At 53.5% G+C, this 17,278-nt stretch overlaps 2 protein-coding genes across 5 annotated transcripts in view; one reads left to right on the plus strand and one right to left on the minus strand.

Annotated features, from left to right (window-relative positions):
• The window catches only part of CRAMP1 (cramped chromatin regulator homolog 1), a 53,068-nt gene extending 49,742 nt beyond the window's left edge, over positions 1-3,326 (minus strand). Inside the window, exon 1 of the mRNA XM_038540821.1 lies at positions 2,951-3,326. Coding sequence (XP_038396749.1) covers positions 2,951-3,311 — 361 coding nt within the window. The 5' untranslated portion in view covers positions 3,312-3,326. The remainder of the gene's footprint in view (positions 1-2,950) is intronic.
• A 4,194-nt stretch (positions 3,327-7,520) lies between these two features.
• IFT140 (intraflagellar transport 140) overlaps positions 7,521-17,278 on the plus strand; it is an 80,320-nt gene continuing 70,562 nt past the window's right edge. The window contains exons 1-4 of one of the 4 annotated variants that reach the window (XM_038540823.1): positions 7,521-7,538; positions 10,312-10,418; positions 11,063-11,240; positions 15,198-15,419. In XM_038540823.1, coding sequence (XP_038396751.1) covers positions 11,094-11,240; positions 15,198-15,419 — 369 coding nt within the window. In that variant the 5' untranslated portion in view covers positions 7,521-7,538; positions 10,312-10,418; positions 11,063-11,093. Of the gene's footprint in view, positions 7,539-7,584; positions 7,706-9,140; positions 9,158-10,311; positions 10,419-11,062; positions 11,241-15,197; positions 15,420-17,278 lie in introns of those variants that run through there. The other 3 variants (XM_038540824.1, XM_038540822.1, XM_038540825.1) reach the window with 3 other exon arrangements.

A 17,278-nucleotide genomic window follows, 5' to 3' on the forward strand; every position in this document is an offset into this window, starting at 1 on the left:
GATGGCCAGCTTGTCGGCAGTCGGGTGGAATGAAGGTTCTTGGGAGGAGGCAATGGGGTCGGGTGGGGAGCTGAAGGGCAGCAGAGAAACCAAGAGTCTACCCTGAGCTTACCTGTGCCAATAGGACAGGCAGCAGTTCAGGGGCATTCCTGAGACCTCTCTCTCTCTACCTCCCGACAGGTGACACCCGACCGACCCAGTCTACCTGTCCAGACTCTGTAGCTCCCTAACCTCAAAGCTATCTACATTTTCAATAACAGGAGCACTTGGGAGCCTTTTAACCAAATATGGCAGGGCTAGGCTGTGTTATTTATTGTGGTGAGCCAGGCACTGGCATTACCCCTCATTTAGAGAGAGAGAAATTGAGGCTCCAAGAAAGAGATCAGTTTGCCCAGCATCACCCAGATCGCATACTGGCCAGAGGGGTAAGGGCCTCGGGGACTGTGTCCTGGACCAGGTTCTTACAGATCCATGAATTCTGAGTCTCACTCTCAAAGGCACCCTCGAGTCACTCTGGGCATCACAGTGGGGCAGGAAGAATCTGTGCGATGGCATCAAGCACATCTACTGGTTTCTGGCCTGCAGCTTACCTTCTGTTTAAGTCGAACACATTATTAGAGGAACAAACCTCAGCTTCTGCGACCATTTAAAATAAGAGTAACAGAGATGTAAGACGTGTGACACACAGATGCTAGGTCTCAGCTCCCTGACCCTTAAAATTCAAAAAGAACCTAATTTGGAATTGTATTACAAAAGAATTGTTAATCATTGAAGCTGACAAAAGAATGTCTTCTTAGAAAGAAAACTTAGTGGTGTGGACAGAATCACAGGGCAGACTTCCTTTTCCCACAAGTTTTCCTCCAGACTCACTGCAAGTTTCTGATGCCTGTCTGTTCAGACTCAAACTGGCAAGAGCAGTTAAGTGATCAAAGATCCACCAATGACTGGGCCGGGAGGATTCCTCAAGCATAATGGAAATTATCCTGTTTTCAACTGAAAAACTAACAAATGCCAAGACTGTTTCCTCACTGATCTGCACTCAGGACCTCAGGTGGAGATTTTCAGAGTCTGTAAGACAAACGGTCCTCTAAGAAATGTCCGCAGAGATTACCAGGCGTGCTGTCAGAATCAGATCGTTGCTGGCTGCTAACGGAGATAATAAGCAAGCAGAGGTTATGGAGGCATGAGGACGGGGTGTCCTGGGTACAGTGACAGGTACAGACAAGATCAGGTCCCACCAGGCAACTCCAGGTGCAATGATTTCTGTGAAGCAAAGCAGACATGCTTCTTATTCCTAAAAGCCACCATTATGGTTCAGCTTTATTATTAACTTAAAGAAATATTTGCTTCCTAAAACAAAAATATATAAAAGTCACAAGAAGCACCAATTCTAACCAATTTCCATCTTCCTGGCGGAAAGTCAGTTGCTGCTCCAAGCCACACACTGGGACAAGAACCAAGGACAGGGGTGCCAACGACTGATGTGAGGCTAATCCAGGAGCCTTCTCCGTCTGAGCCTCGCTCAACTATGCCAACAAATGCAGACTTCCCTCATCACCTGGCCACCAAGAGTCCTGCACACTGAAGCGTGAGCACCACTTCGCCTGACCCACAGGTGGCCATTTACAGGCGACAGAGAGCCTTCACTCCACCACCCTGTTGCATCTGGGCATCAGTGCTGTTCATCTCACAGGTGCGTGTCCTTCTGGTGGATTCGACATGGCAAACAAGCAGATGCAGGTCAGAGGGCCCCGTTGGCAAGGCCATGGATGCTGCTGGGGCATCTGAGGCCAAAAACAAACACTCTTGAAGGCACTCCAGGAGCTTATCGGTGATAACACACCTGTAACTAGGAATGAAAAGCTACTTTTTACAAAGTAAAGCTGTTAAACCATCAACGCTTTCTTAATTGGTCAGCAGCTTTCACACCAACATAAATGCATAGGACAAGGTTTGATTTCCGGAACACACTAAATCACCCCAAACTCACAGCTTTAAGTATCATCAAGGCTTACATCAAGGATCTTTACCAAAAACTTGGTAAGGCCAGGATGATTTCAGAGGCCAGCCCTCCTCAGGTAAGGCGAAGGCAGGAGCATGTGTAATTGTACACATTGGGCACAGGTCTCCAAAATGGTTCTCCCTCAGTTTCTGAAATCTTTCTTTTTTCAAATCTTCAAGGGTTTCTAACAAATTTAAATTACCATTTCCTCCAAGGAACTAAGTTTTTTTTTTTTTTTTCCTTTAAAACTCACTGGAACGGTTACATCTGCTACCTAGAAAAGTGCTGCAAACTTGGCCTGAAATGAAAAGGATGGTGAGAGGAGCTCAGTGCACGATCAAGAACGCAGAAGCATAAACAAGCAAAAGCAGCAGTGCCGCTGGCACGTGGCTTTCCTATCATCAGGGTGGGGACCCCAGGAGGCTGTACCACCCCAGACCCGACCCTACCTGGAGCACCAGGGAAAAGGCGGAGACGGCTCCCTGCTGTGTCGGGCCTCAAGTGTTTCCTGCCGCGGGGGGGGGGGGGGGGGGGGGGGGGGGGGGGGGGGGGGGGGGGGGGCAGTTTCTGCGGCACCCAAGGCACCCTTCATGGCTCCAAGGGCTGCACCCTGAGGCCCCCAGAGGGCCCGCGGCAGAGGGCGATGGCCCAAGCGGGACGGCGCCGGCCGTCACCTCTGGCTTCCGGACAGGGGTCCTTTATTGCAGGTCTGGCCAAGCAGAACAGAGCCAGCAGGTATTGTGGTCCCGCCGCACCATTGTGTGCGCCGTAGCGGCCCGAGCGGGTCGCGGTCCTCGCGGGGAGCCCGAGCCCACCCCAGGAATCCATTGTGCGGCCCGGGAGGGCGTCCTGCGCGCGTGCGGCAGCGGCGGCGGCGGCTCCCGCCACGGGCTCCCCGGGTCCCCCCAGGCCCCCCGGTCCCCCACGCCCCTCCCCCACGCCCCTCACCTTTTCCGCGCGGCCCCGAGCCGCCCGCTCCGCCGCTGCCGCCAGCGCACGACGAGTCCTTCCTGAGCCTCTTGCTCTGCGGCCTGACGCTGGAGCGGAGGAAGTGGTGCTGGTCCTGCGGGCCGGCGGGCGGCGGGGACGGGGACGGGGCCGGTGCCGGGGGGCCGCCCGCGGGGCCCGGGGGGCCGTCGCCGCCGTCCCGGGGGGGCCTGGCGTCCCTCTTTGTGGCGCCGCTGTCGTCGGCCGCGTCCCCGCCGCCGGGCCCCTCGCCCTCCAGCGAGTCGTCGTCGGCCGAGCGCTTCCCCAGCCGCTTGAGCCCGTCCTCCCCGCCGCCGCCGCCGTCTCCCAACTTCACTGTCATCCTGGCCGGGCAGGGGAGGGGGGCCCGGTGAGGCGCGCGCCCGGCAGCCGGCCCCACAACTTTAGCGCACCGATGCCCTCTCAACATGGCCGCCGTTGTTTGTTCCCGATCCCCTCCCGGCCGCCCGCCCGCCGCCGCCGCCCCGCCGCCGCCCGGCCCCGCCGCGCCGCCCCGGCCGCCCCCAGGACCAGGACCCCGCGGCCCGCGGCGCGGAGGCGGCGGGCGGGCGGCCCCGGGGCCCGAGTGCGGACGGCCCTGCCCGCGCGGCGCCTCGGCCCGTGGGGTCGCGGGGTGGGGGTGGGGGCGGGGGGCCGCGGCGGGGGGGCAGGGGGGCGGCGGGGACCCGGGGTCGGGCCGGGCGGGACGCACCTACCCCGCGGGCCGCGGCTCAGGGCCTGCGCGCCGGGCCTCTCCCCGCGCCGCCCGCGCCCGCGCCCCCGACCCCACCCCACCCCTCCCCGCCCCCAAAACGCGCGGGGCTCCGGGCCGCGCACCTGCCTGCACGCCGGCCCCGCAGGTGGGCCCGGGTGCACCCCGCCTGCGTGCACGGGGGACCCCACGGTGGCCCGCGGCGGCCGGGCCGCCTGCTCGTCTTAAAACACACATAAAGAGTCATAATAAGCTCGGGCTTTCTGGGAATCTTGCCTCCCAGGGTGGGAGCTGTGTGCTGCCGAGGAGATTCACAAATTTAAAATGCTTTTGCAACAAAGGAGCCGGTGGCGTGAAACAGTGGGAGCCACCCGTGCAGGCGACCCCATGGGCATGTCCCGATCCAAATGCAAGCAGCAGCAGAAGAGGGCTGCGCAGAAACTGGACAACTGCTAATAAAATTGTGGCATTCGGTTTGTGACCCGCGGCCGTGTGAAATGTCAACGACAACAGAACTCTAAGGATGCCTGCGTCCCAGAACGCAGACCCACTCAAAAAATTAACTCAATCAGGTTAGTATCAACACTATGAGCCCTACAAGGGCCAGGAATGTGTATCTGTGATAAAACAAGAAGGATAAATATTAGATTCCTCAACAGGTGTTGATACTGTGCCCAAGCTGTGTGTCAACACAACCGCCCAGGAGGGAAACGTTTCCATTTCAAAAAAGGAAAAGTGAACAAAGGCATCAAGGGCCAACCGTGAAATACAGAACCAGGGACAAGGACTTTCTCGCTGGAAGGTGCACAAATGAGTAAAAATCAGAGTAACACCTACTAGGGCTCTGATGCACTTTGTCATAAAATGATCTGTAACAGCTTTATCCATTGGAATTGGACTTACAAACCATTTGACTGGCTTAGCTGAGGCTAGTTAAAACAAGAAAAGCAAAAACCTCGACAAAAATTAAAACTATACGGGACAAATACCCAAACTTTTTTTTTTTAAGGGACTTGCTGGCACCGGACTTCTCCCCGGTCCGTTTCTCCACCTTCCCATCCCTGCTTAAGGGACCTGCAAATACCTGGAAGGGCCTCTGTCCGGGGCACAATGTGGAGACCCTCCTCCCAGGGACCTGTTGCCCCCGACTGCCCAGAGTGAAGCCAGGACCCAGCAGGGCACGCAGCAGCCACAACACAATACACCTGCCCGCCTGCCTGGCGGAGTCCTGGCTGACACGAGGCTGGGCAACGGAAGACTCGGCCTTTCGGAACCGGGAGGATATTGACACACATCGGAGCTCCCCCCTACAGGAAAAGGAAGCCACGGGCATGGAATCCCTTTACCGAAGACCTCCAGCGCTCCTTCCTGACCGCGCGCGCGGGCGGAGTCGGCCCCGACACCGTTCGTCGGGTTTCGGGAAGGAAAGAGCCAGACCCTCCGCGTCGGGCCGCAGGCGGGCTGCGCACAAAGGGGGCTGTCACCGCGGCCGGGCCCGGTCGCGACCCCCCGCCCGGGCCACCCAGACAAAGCACCGCGCGCGAACCACAGGCCCTTCCCCGCTCCCGCGGGCCGGGCCTCGCCCTGACGGCCGGGCGCGGGGCCCACCCCTCCCGAGCCCCTGCCACCAGTCACCTTCTTCATCAACGCCTCGCAGCAGCCTGGTTTCGCAGGCTCCCCGGGGGCCGCCCGGGCGCCCGCAGGACCGGCCGGGCCGCGCAGACCCGGCCCCCGAGCGCCCGCTGCACAGAAGCCGCGACCCTGGTGTGGTCGTCCCGCCTCGGAAGCAGCGGCCGCGCGGCGCGCGCCCCGGCACGAGCCCTCCGCGGCCGGCGAGCGGCAGACGAGGCTGCGGGCGCCGATGCCGCGGCCGCCGCTCGGGTCCGGGAGGCCCAGGTCGCCGCGCTCAGCAGCAGTTCCGGCTACGGCGGCCGGGCGGAGACGGCGGGGACGCCGCGCGGGGCGGGGCGGGGCGGGGCGGGGCGGGGCGGGGCGGGGCGGGGCGGGGCGGGGCGGCACGACGCACGCGGGGACGCGCCCGCCCGGGGTTTCCAGCGGGCGCGCCCCCCTGGAGGCGCTGCCATTGGCCAGCGGCGGGCGCGCGCGCTCGCACGTACGGACGCGGGGCGGGGCCGCGGCGCGGGCTGTGTTGTGTCGCCGACCTCGCGTCCGTGCGGACCAGTGCGTGTCTCCGGATTGGGGTACCGGCAGCCAATGGGGTCAGAGGCCTGGCCCTGATTGGCCGGGGCCGTGTTGACGGATGCGTGAGAAGAAAACGCCGCCTCACCTCGGAGGCTTGAATCCGGCGCGAACCGGGTTTTAAACTACAGAGTGTAAAAGTGCAATTGGATCCCGTAGACGCGCCCTTCACTAGATTGAGCGTGTGCTTCTGAAATTCCGTAGCGTAGTGAATGGCGCTGGACACTCGGGCCATGGTTCTGGTTCTCCGTCATGGCGTTAGAGGAGTGTGTGCTCGCTTCTAGTGTGTCTTATGGGGGCGGGGGGGGAGGTTAGGAGACTTGGTGTCCAGGGTCAAGGGTCCAGCGTCCACGATCAAGGCCTGTAAGGAGCTGTGATGAGCCGTAGGGACCTAATGTATGGAGGGCAGGAGACATGGTGTCTAGGATCCAGGGTCCAGAGTCGAGGCCTGTAAGGGGCTGTCATGAGCTACGGGAACCTAATGCACAGTGAGACGATCATAGACAATGATCCTATACTGTAATTACGTGATAGGACTCCCATCACATCAGCATGTTACAACATGAGCATATCAAAGCACTTCACAGTACATGTTAAACGTACACAATGCTACATATGTTTTCAATAAAAAAAGATCTAGTGTCCATGAAAACGAGGTTTTTGTTTTTTAAAAGATTTTATTTATCCATGGGACACACAAAAAGAGGCAGAGACACAAGCAGAGGGAGAAGCAGGTTCCGCGCAGCGAGGCAAAGGCAGACGCTCACCAACTGAGCCACTCAGCCGTCCAGAAAATGAGGTTTTAAAAAATGGGATCTTCCCTGTACCTATATGATCCGGCACCCAAACTGTCGGATCCAGTAATATCTGCACTTTCCTCTTTTATCGTTTCATCTATTTAACAATGGTACCTTTTCGCCGTAGCAACTTTTTTTTTTTCCTTTAATGACAAGACGCTCCTTTGTTATTCAAAGTCAATTTCGAAGTTGAAACCACTTGACGGAAAAGGTCAGGGCACACCTTGCAGCGCCTCTGGGAACGCAACCCGTCCCCGGAGTCAGGCTGGTTTCCGACGGGGATGCGATGAAGCAGAGCGTACCCTCCTGCCACCTTCTCGCCGAAGGAGTCCCTACACGTCAAGTTACCTGGAATCCGCTGGCTTTGCTCAGAAATACTCTCCAAGCACACCCTCCTCCTGGAGATGAGACAAAATGCAGCCCAGCCAACGGTGTGCGGCGCAGAGGCCCAGCACGAAGGTGCACCTTGAGCTTCTGGCTGTCCGCGCCTCCCACTCGCTCGGACAGGTGTAGCTGCGGGAGCCGGTCCTCATCACACCTGCAAGGACGCCACCCGTTCCCACTGTGCGCAGACAGGCGACTCCTGACCTCCTGGCTCCCGGTTCCGACCTGGCATCGTTGATTCCAGACAGCGGCTGCGACCCGGGGAGACGCGGGCGGCGGAGCTCGCAGCCGCCGGGGACCAGCCGGGACGCCCGGGCCCTCGGCTCCGCACGAACACTCCCGATCGTCTTCGGCTCTTTCCGGCCTCTCGAGCGCTTCGGGCGGCCTCGGCGTCCGCCGCGCTCACCTTCGGCTGTTTCCGCGTCCGCCGAGCAGCCGTTGTCCCGGCAACGCGCGGCGGCACCTCCGCGCGGCCCGGGTGAGTGCGGCGGGAGGGCGCGGGCCGCGAGCGGCGGGGAGGGCCCCGGGCGGCCCCGGCGGGGGAGCGCGGCCACGGCGCAGCGGGCGGACGCCAGGCCCGCGGCCTCCCGGCTCCTTTTCCCTCGGCCACTCGGCCTCGGCCGGGCGCTGGGCGCGGCGTCGGAGGTCAGCGCGGGAGGACGGCCACCGCGGGCGCCGTCGGGGGCGGGCGGGAGGGCAAGAGACAGCCGCGGGCCCTGCAGCCACCCCGGGGACAGCGACCGCGTCCGGCCGAGGCCGCCACCCTGCGCTTCCGTGCCCGGGGGCTGGGGGCCCGGGGCGGCGAGCCCTCGTGCCCGCGCCCTCCCCTCAGGCCCCCCTCAGACCCCCGCCCCGCACCCTCCTCTCAGACACCCCCCCGTCCCGCGCCCTCGCCTCAGGCCTCCCCACCCTGCGCCTTCCTCTCAGGCTCCCCCCACCCCCTCCGCTCAGGCCCCCTGCCCCCTCCTCTCAGACCCCCTCCCCGCCGCCTCCTCTCAGACCTCCCGCCCCCTCCTCTCAGGCTCCCCCCAGCCCCTCCTCTCAGGCCCCCTGCCCCCTCCTCTCAGACCCCCGCCGCCTCCTCTCAGGCCCCCCCACCCCTTCCTCACAGGCCCCGCGCCCCTCCTCTCAGGGGCCCCCACCCCCTCCTCTCAGACCCTCCACCCCTTCCTCACAGGCCCCCGCGCCCCTCCTCTCAGCGCCCCCCTCCCCGCCGCCTCCTCACAGCGCCCCTGCCCCCGCAGCCCTGCGTCCCTCACACCTTCATCCGAGTTCCTCAGGGGAGTCCAGTGGCGCTAAAGCCCTGGGGGGGGGGCGCCCTGGGGGGGCCCGCCCTGCTGGTGGGGACTTGAGCAAGTTGCTTAGAACAAAGGGAATTTTTGTCTTTTCCCCAAAGTTTATTCGTTTGCCGAATGTTTATGTTTTCTTCTGGAGACCCTGAGTTTAAGGAGAGGAGGAGCGCGGAACTCTGCTCCGCTGCCGCTAATCCGTGTGGTCAGGTGAAGTCTGTGTTGCCAGTCCTCTCTTCTCCGCGTTTGCTTTCCTAGCTTTTGTTCTTTGATTACGCAGGTGGTACTTCTTTGTGGTAGAAAAATGTTAAAACACAAGTAAAAGGAACGACCAACAGTCGACCGCTGTGGACTCATCAGGCCTGGCAACTCCTTACAAAAACCTGGAGAGCATCTTTCCTTGCTAGTAAACGTCTTTATCATATTCGCATATGGGGCATCTGCCCTCCCTCCGGGGATGCGGCCAGGGCCTCCCCCTGCAGGACAGGTAGTAGCTGCAGGTGCAGGACAGTCAACCACACTTTTGTGTCCCAGCGAAGTGCAGGGGTCTATGGGGACGCTGGGGAGAAGCCTAGAACAACCTAGAAGTGAAGTCACAGGGAGGCTTCCCGAGTATCTAAAGGTGGAATGCAGCCTCTGAGAAAACCCCAGGCAGGAAAAAAAGTCACTTAAGGTCTGTTAGCGTACATGCTTATTATAAAATGATGTTGGAGATTAAACCAAGTTTAACTTCTTTAAGCGCTATTGCAATTCTTTTTCTATCAGTCTAACAAAATTTACTTGTTTTTCAGGTGGATATCTGCATAAGGTAAACTTGTTAAATGTGAATACAAATTTCCCATAGCTCAAAATGTCGACCCTTGGTTGCCTGCAACACGTGAAATCTCAATTTGAAAGCTTTCTTTTGCTATATATAAGTGTCCAGGTTTTTATGTGGTTTTTTTTTTTCATTTTAATGACTTTATTTGAAAGTTTGCATAAGTACTCTACTCCAAAGTGGGAGCTCAGGCCAGTGTAGCTGTCCCCTCCCACTCCAGCCAGCGCCTGGCTGCTCCACCAGGAACTCCCAATATGTGCCGTTCACTCTGTGGCCGTGAGAACACCACCTCAAAATGTGTGCCTTTGTTTTAGTATTCAGCATATATATTCATAAGAAAAACGTCAGTGTCTGAAAGGTACTTGTTCATCCTTATCTACGTGCCTGTAGCTTTTCACTGAGTGAGCCTTCAAGGCCTCCTCTGGTACAAGTATTGCATGGCTAAAAGCACAAGTTTTTGTTGTGGTTAAATATACGTAATATAAAACTTACCATTTTAGTTTTTTGTACCTAAACGAGTCAGTGACATTAAGCACACTGACATGCTGTGTAAGCATCCCCCACAATCCTTCAGCAAGACTAACATGTTCTGAACAGAAACCCTGTCTCCATCAATCAGGAAAGTCCTGTCCCCCAGCACTACAGGCCCTGGTACTCACCCCTTCACTTTGTGTCTCTGCGCATTTGACTATTCTAGGTCCCTCCTATAGGTGAAAACACACCGTATTTGTCCCTCTGTGATCAGCTTATTTCACTGAACATAATGTCCTCTCCGTTCATCCATGTTGTAACATGTCAGAATTTCAAGGTGGATGGTACTCCATTCTGTGTATGCGCCATATTGTGTTGATTCAGTCATCTGTCAATAGACATTTGGGTTGTTTCCACCTTTTGGTACTGTGGATAGTGCTGCCATGAGCATGGGTGTACAAGGATCTGTTCAAGTCCCTGCCTTCAATCTTTTGGGGATATACCCAGATCTGGAATTGCTGAATCATATGGTAATTCTGTGTTGCAGTTTTAAGGAACCGCCATACTGTTGTGCATGGCGTCTGTACCCCGTTTACACTCCCAATGGCAGTGTGCAAGAGTTCCAATTTCTCCACATCTTTGCCAACAGTTATTTTCTCTTTCTCTAATACCAGGTATCCTAATGGGCATGACGCTGAAAAATTTTAAATGAGAGCAAAGCAACCTACAAATATTCTCCTCTGCCAGTTAGGATCCCCAAAGTGCCTCCAGGGTATGAAAGGTGGGCAGTAGTGACCATTCTGTCACTCACCATCCTACCCCTTCTGCAAAGGGGCAATAAGCACATCTTTTCTAGGGAAGAAAGATGTTAATTTGGGGAAACTAATCAAGTTCAGCTTTCCTACAAGTGCCACGGCTTTGTTTTCTTGATTTTCTAACAAAGGAACCCTGTTGCCTTCTACCATCTGAGAGCCAGAGGTAGTAGATAGGCTTTGGTTTTCACGAATTGAATCCTAGCTTTTCCTATGTATTTCTGTGAATCAGTTTTGCTTCTGCTTGGTGTGAAATTTTTGCTTGAAGGTCAGCTATAGAAATGCAAATTGTCTTTATTATGACTGGAATGAATAATCAAGGTTTATGCACTAGGTAAACCTAGTGGACTAGGTGACTAGACTTTTTCTTACTATTTTGATGGCAGTGTTTTATTCTTTTCCATCACACCCTGCATCATTCAGGTCAAATTTCTTGATTCTAATTATACATTTTTAACCCTGTTAGAGATCTCTTCCACATGGTCTTAAGGGGCATTTGTAAGTTGCAGTGTGTTATGATGGTAGGTTTGTGATGCTTCTCTTTCCTAATTCTATGTACAGTCATTTCTTATTGTTCAAAAGCAACAGGACTTAGCTGTTTTCTTCCCTGCAGGTTTCAGCCCTGACTAGATCCGAGTTTCATCATGGCCCTCTACTTTGACCACCCAATAGAAGCCCCAGACTCTGTCGAGTCTCCTTCCCACATCCATTGGCACCCTGTTCATCCATTCCTGGCGGTTGCCTCCGTCAGCAGGATTGCAGGAGGCAGCGTGGATATATATCTGGAACAAGTGAGTCCTAGGAAGCCATGTTTCTGACTTCTGGGGCTTCTGGCTCTTATGTTCATTTTGTTCTCCCGTGTGTGCATGTGCATTGTGTGGTGTGTGTCATGTGGGGAGTATGTACATGAGTATAGAGTATTGCAGTATGGGTTGTGTGCGTGTTGTGTGTGCCTTGTGTGTGGGGTACATCCATGCATGTGTGTGATGTATATGTCATGTGTGCCATGGAGAGGATATATTGTATGTGTGTGCCTGTGTGTGGTGTGTAGTATGTGGTATATGTGTGGTGTGTGTCATGTGTGGTAGGGTACGTGTGTGGTATGTGGAGCTTGTGGTATGTAATGTGTATAGAGTGAGGGGTATGTGATGTATGTAGTGCTGTGTATGTGTCCTGTGTGTTGTATGTGGTATTTGTGGTGTATGTGTTATGTATCATACGTGTGTTATGTGGTGTGTATGTGTGTGATATATGTGCATATGGTCTGTGTTATGTGGTGTCTGTGGTAGGTAGTATGTGCCATGTATGTGGGATGTGGTATGTGTCGGGTAGTATATGTGGTAATATGATGTGTGTGTCAGGTATGATATGTGGTATGTGTGTGGTATATGGTGTGGTGGTGTGTATATGTGTGGTGTGTATATGTGTGGTGTGGGGGACGTGTGTGATATGTGATGTGTGTGGTATGTAGTATGCATATGTGGGGGTATGTGGTGTGCGTGGTATGTGTGTCATATGGTAAGTATGTATATAATGGGTATGTGGTGAGTACGTATGTGGTGGGTATGTGGTATGTACATGTGTGGTGTGGACAGTGGTATGTGTCACATGTGGTATAGTATGTACGTATGTGGTGTTCGTGTGTTGTGTGATGTATATGTGTGTGGTGTGTATGTAGCATGTGGTACATGTGGTTTGTTTGTATGTGATGTGTCTGTCACATGATTTTGGTGTGTATATGTTGTGTCATGTGTCTGGTATGTGACTGTGTGGTATACATGTGGTATGTGGTTGTGTGGCATATGGTATGTCTTTCATGTGTATTTGTTGTGTGTGTGTGCCATGTGTGGCATCTGGTGTATGACATACATGTGTTGTGTGTGGTATATGATAGGTGTAGTGTGTATAGTATGTGGTATGTGGTGCTTGTATGTGTGAGTAGATGGGGTGTGTGTTTCATGTGTGGTATGTGGTGTAATGTGGTATGTGCATGTTGTGTGGTGTCTATGGTACTTGATGTATGTGTGGTGTGAGTGGTATATGTTCTGTATGTCATGTGAGGGAAATGTGTGGTATGTGTGTGGTATGTAGTGTGTATGCATGTGGTATGTGTGTCGTGTGATGGGTATGTGATGTGTGTGGTGTTTATGTATGCTACAATTTGTAGTATGTGATGGGTGCATCCTGTTGTATATGGTGTCTATGCGGGGGCTGTGATGTGTGTGACATGTCATATGTATGGTATGTGGTGTATGTGCTGTGTGTTATATGTGTGTACACTAAGGGGTATGTGATGTGTGTGGTATATATCATGTGTGTCCGCATGTGGTGTATGTGTATATTGCATACGTGTGTGTGGTCTGTATGTATGGTGTATGTAGTACGTGGTATGTGGTGCATGTGTGGTATGAGGTGTGTATGTTATGTGGTACATGTGTAGGTATGTGGTGTGTGTGGTGCATGTGTGGTATATAGTGTGTGTTGCATATGTGGCGTGTGGTGTGTATATATGTGGACTGAGTGTGGTGTGTCTGCATGTGTGGTATGTGGTATATATATATGTGGTGTGTATGGTATGTAATACGTGGTATACGTGTATACGTGTGGTGTGAATGTGGTACGTGTGGTGCATGTGTGGTACTTGGTGCATGTGTGTGTTATGTGTATCACTGCTTCCTGAGGTAGAGTCTCAGTATTATGAGTCCTATAAAAAAAAAAAAAAAAAAGAGTGCTGTGATGTAGATAATTGTTTCAGCCCTGCTCCTTAGCCTTGGGGCCATATTTAGGGACGTAAAATAGATTCCACGATCAGTCCCCGCCCCTAACCAGAAACAGCCCCTCTGTGCTGTCTGTGCACCCTGGTCCAGTCCTGTTGGCCACACTGGCCATTGGAAACTCCTGGCATCCTGTGGCTGCCGTAACAAATTACCACAAGGCGGGTAGCTTAAGACACAAGTATGGCCTTGCCATTCTGGAAGCCAGAAGTCTGAAGTAAGTCAGGGCCACGCGGTCTCTGAAGGCCCTTGGGGAGGACGGGTGCCAGGCCTTGTCCTGGATTCTTGTGGCAGCCGGCTCTCCTCAGAAGTCCTCAGCTGGTACCTGCATCACCCCATGGCCTCTGTGGTCCCATGTGTCTCCCCTGTGTGTCCCTCTCCCTTTCCTCTCCTGATAAGGACGCGAGCCATCGGGTTTGGGCCCATCCTAATGATCTCTTCTTAACCTGATCCCCTACAGAGACTCTTTCCGAGTAGGGTCAGGTCACTGGCACCAGGTTAGGACTTCAACACATCTTTTTCCTTTTTTCTTTTTTTTTTTTTCTTTAAGATTTATTTATGTACTGGGGAGGGGAGAATGAGCAGGAGGGGATGAGGGAGAGGGAGAGGGAATCCCCACCAGCCTCTCCACTGAGCGTGGAGCCCAATGCAAGGCTTGATCTCACTACCCTGAGATCCTGACCTGAGCCAAAACCAAGAATTGGACCCCTTTTTAAAAAAAAAAAGATTTTATTTATTTATTCATGAGAGACACAGAGATGCAGGGACACAGGCAGAGGGAGAAGTAGGCTCCCTGTGGGGAGCCCGACACAGGACTCGATTCTCAACCCTCTGCAGGCTCACTGTCACCCCTGCAACTTCAGCGAAGCAGCTAGGGTCATAGTAACACCCGCCTGCCCTTGGATCTTTATCTGACGTCCTCCTCCCTGCACATAGTTCCTCACTCTTATAAACTCTCTCTGGAACAGTCTGTAAGTGAGAGGGGGCTGAAAATAACTTCGGCCTTGCAGACCCTGAAAAAGCGCTGGGGATCACCCAAGAGATTGCACTTAGAACCTTGGATCAGGGCAGCCCAGGTGGCTCAGCGGTTTAGTGCCGCCATCAGCCCAGGGCCTGACCCTGGGGGCCTGGGATCGAGTCCCGCGTCCGGCTCCCTGTGTGGAGCCTACTTCTCCCTCTGCCTGCATCTCTGCCGCGCGTGCGCTCTCTCTCTAGCTCTCATTAATAAATAAATAAAATCTTAAAAAAAAAAAAAAAGAACCTTGGATCAACAGACTTGACTTTTTGGCCCACTGCTTGTTTTTGGAAATAAAGTTGCGTTGGAAGCCATTAAAATGGTAGCTAATGGGCAGCCCCGGGGGGCTCAGTGGTTTAGCACCACCTTCAGCCCAGAGTGTGATCCTGGAGACCCGGGATCCAGTCCCACACTTGGGGCTCCCTGCATGGAGCCTGCTTCTCCCTCTGCCTGTGTCTCTGCTTCTCTCTCTCTTTCTCTCTGTGTCTCTCATGAATAAATAATTAAAAAAAAAAAATGCTAGCTAGCAACCAAGCCCTTGTATGAGGTCATACTCCTTCCTAAGCTTGTCAGCGTGGTAGGTTGAGTGTTAACTGTGTGCCTTCAGAGCGTAGCTAAGGGCCAGCTTGGCATTTCTGTGAAAATTAAGTTCAACATTACTTAGTAAACAACTCTTTATAGGGGCGCCTGGGTGGCTCAGTCAGTGAAGCATCTGCCTTAGGCTCAGGTCGTGATCCTGGGGTCCCCTGCTCAGCAGGGAGCCTGCTTCTCCTTCTGCCTCTGCCACTCCCACTGTGTGCTCACTTGCTCCCTTTCTCCATCAAATAAAACAGTAAGATTTTAAGAACAAAACAAAAACAGCTTTTTATATCTTCTAGCTGATTTCAATATTGATTAGCCAGAAATTCCCAAAATAGCTGTCTCTTTATAATACGGAATTTACCTCTTGCCTGTTGTAGGGTGAGCATGTGTCCGATACACATATTGAGAGGTCATTCCGGGTCACTTCCTTGTGCTGGCACCCAACACGACCGATCCTTGCTGTTGGCTGGGAGACTGGGGAAGTGACGGTGTTTAATAAGCAGGACAAGGAGCAGCACGCGGTCCCCCCGACACATACCACCGACATCACCGTTCTCAAGTGGAGCCCCAACGGCAACTGCCTTGTGTCAGGGGACAGGGTAAGTAGACGTGGTTGACGCTGATGCCAGATCTCTACTCTTCCCTTTCAGTGCTCTTTGGGACACATGTTGGGAAGGCTGTTAAAGACCAAAATTTTAGGAATATGTGGTTGCTGAGTTCAGTTGATCTTGCTGTATGTCATGGCAGATTCTGTTTCATATGGAAGCAAGGTTTGCAAATTGCAGTCCACCATCCCACACTGTAGCAGAGGTGGGTCTGTAATTATTTAAGTTAACTTTTCTAGGAAACTATATTCATAAAGGCAGAGTGACTGTTTCAGGTATTATCACTTTCATGGCTCCCCTGAATCACTAGCTTCCCTAAGCTTGCTTCTTCATTCCTGGGAGTCCCTGGCTCTTGCTGTATAGCTCAGGGCTTCTTCCCCATGCCACTTTGGCCCAGGGAACATTTGAGCCAAAACCAAGAAGATATTTTTTGTTGTCAGAGTGGTGGCAGGCCGGGGCATATCCTGGCATCTAGTGGGTGAAGACCAGGGATACTGCTCAACATCCTGTAATGCATAGGACAGACCCCACATCAGAGAATTTTCCAACCTAAAGTGTTAACCATTGCCAGGTTGAGAAACCGTGGTCTCTACCTAAATTGATTCACAGACCTAGGGCAAAAATTTTACGACATGCTGATTCATGTCACACGTGCCAGGTAGCACGTTTATGTGTCTCAAAGTCCAAAAAGTATGAAAAGGAATATATATCGCGACGAGACTCTCCAACCCCGCCCCATCCACTCCTTTCCCCTCCCACCCACTCTCCAGTGCCCACAGCTTCAAGAAGCTTCTCCTGTTTCTTCAGATGCTCACCAGCACATACAAATGCATTCTTTCCCCAATTTCCAGTTTTGAAAAATTACAAACTTTTACAGGTATTGAAAGAATAGCATAGGGAACACCGTATATCCTTTATGTAAATTCACTAGTTATTAACCATTTTGTTACATCTGTTTTCTATTTTTTTACCCTCTATTTTTTCTATTTCTCTCTATTTTTTCTATTTGAGTTTGTAACAGATATCATACCGCTCCCCACCCCAGTCCTTTGGCGTTGCCCTCTTAAGGACAAGCATCTCCACGTAGCTGTGCCATGGCTTTCACTTTCTGGAAGACTGGCACTAAAGTCGGCACCTGGCGTGCAGGCCACTTCCTAATTTCTCCAGTTGTCCTGTCACATCTGTGGTGGATTTTGTCCTAATCTGGAGTCTGGTCAAGGACCATGCCTTGTGTTTCACTGTCCATTCTCTTTAGTTTTCCTTAATTATGAACTGTTCCCTGGTCTTGTCCTCTCCTCCTCTCTTGTGTTTGGTCTTTGGTGACCCCAACATTTGGAGGAGTCCAGACTGGTTATTTTGTAGAATGTCCTTCAGTTGAGACTTGCTGGATCGTTTCCTCGCAGTCCTCTTTAGACGAGGCAGTTTGGGCTGGAAATACCACACGGAGGGTACAGTCTCCTTCGTCTTCACAGAAGTGACAGTGCATGATGTGTACTGCCCTGTTTTCTCGCTTTTTCATTTTACGCCTACCTTGCATACATCTCCACATTTGTTCACTGTGAGCTTCCTTCCATCTGAGCCTGTATGTCAGTATGTGAGCCTGTTACCATGTCCTTTGCCAGCTCTTGCTAATAAGCACTTCGATGGTTTTCAGTCTTTTGCTAAACAGAGGTGCGGTGGGTAACCTTCTACTTACGTTGTTTCACGCATGGGGAAGTTCAGAGAAGCTCCTCAAAGTGAGGTGGCCGGGTCCCAGGGCATGAGCATTAGTGGTGGGTGCCCAAGCCTCCTTTTGTGGGGCTACTTCCAGCTCCCACCTACACACTAGTGTGTCCCCCACAGACAGCTGGACC

The sequence above is a fragment of the Canis lupus genome, chromosome 6 (genome assembly GCF_011100685.1).
Source record: "Canis lupus familiaris isolate Mischka breed German Shepherd chromosome 6, alternate assembly UU_Cfam_GSD_1.0, whole genome shotgun sequence".
Lineage (NCBI taxonomy): Eukaryota > Metazoa > Chordata > Mammalia > Carnivora > Canidae > Canis > Canis lupus.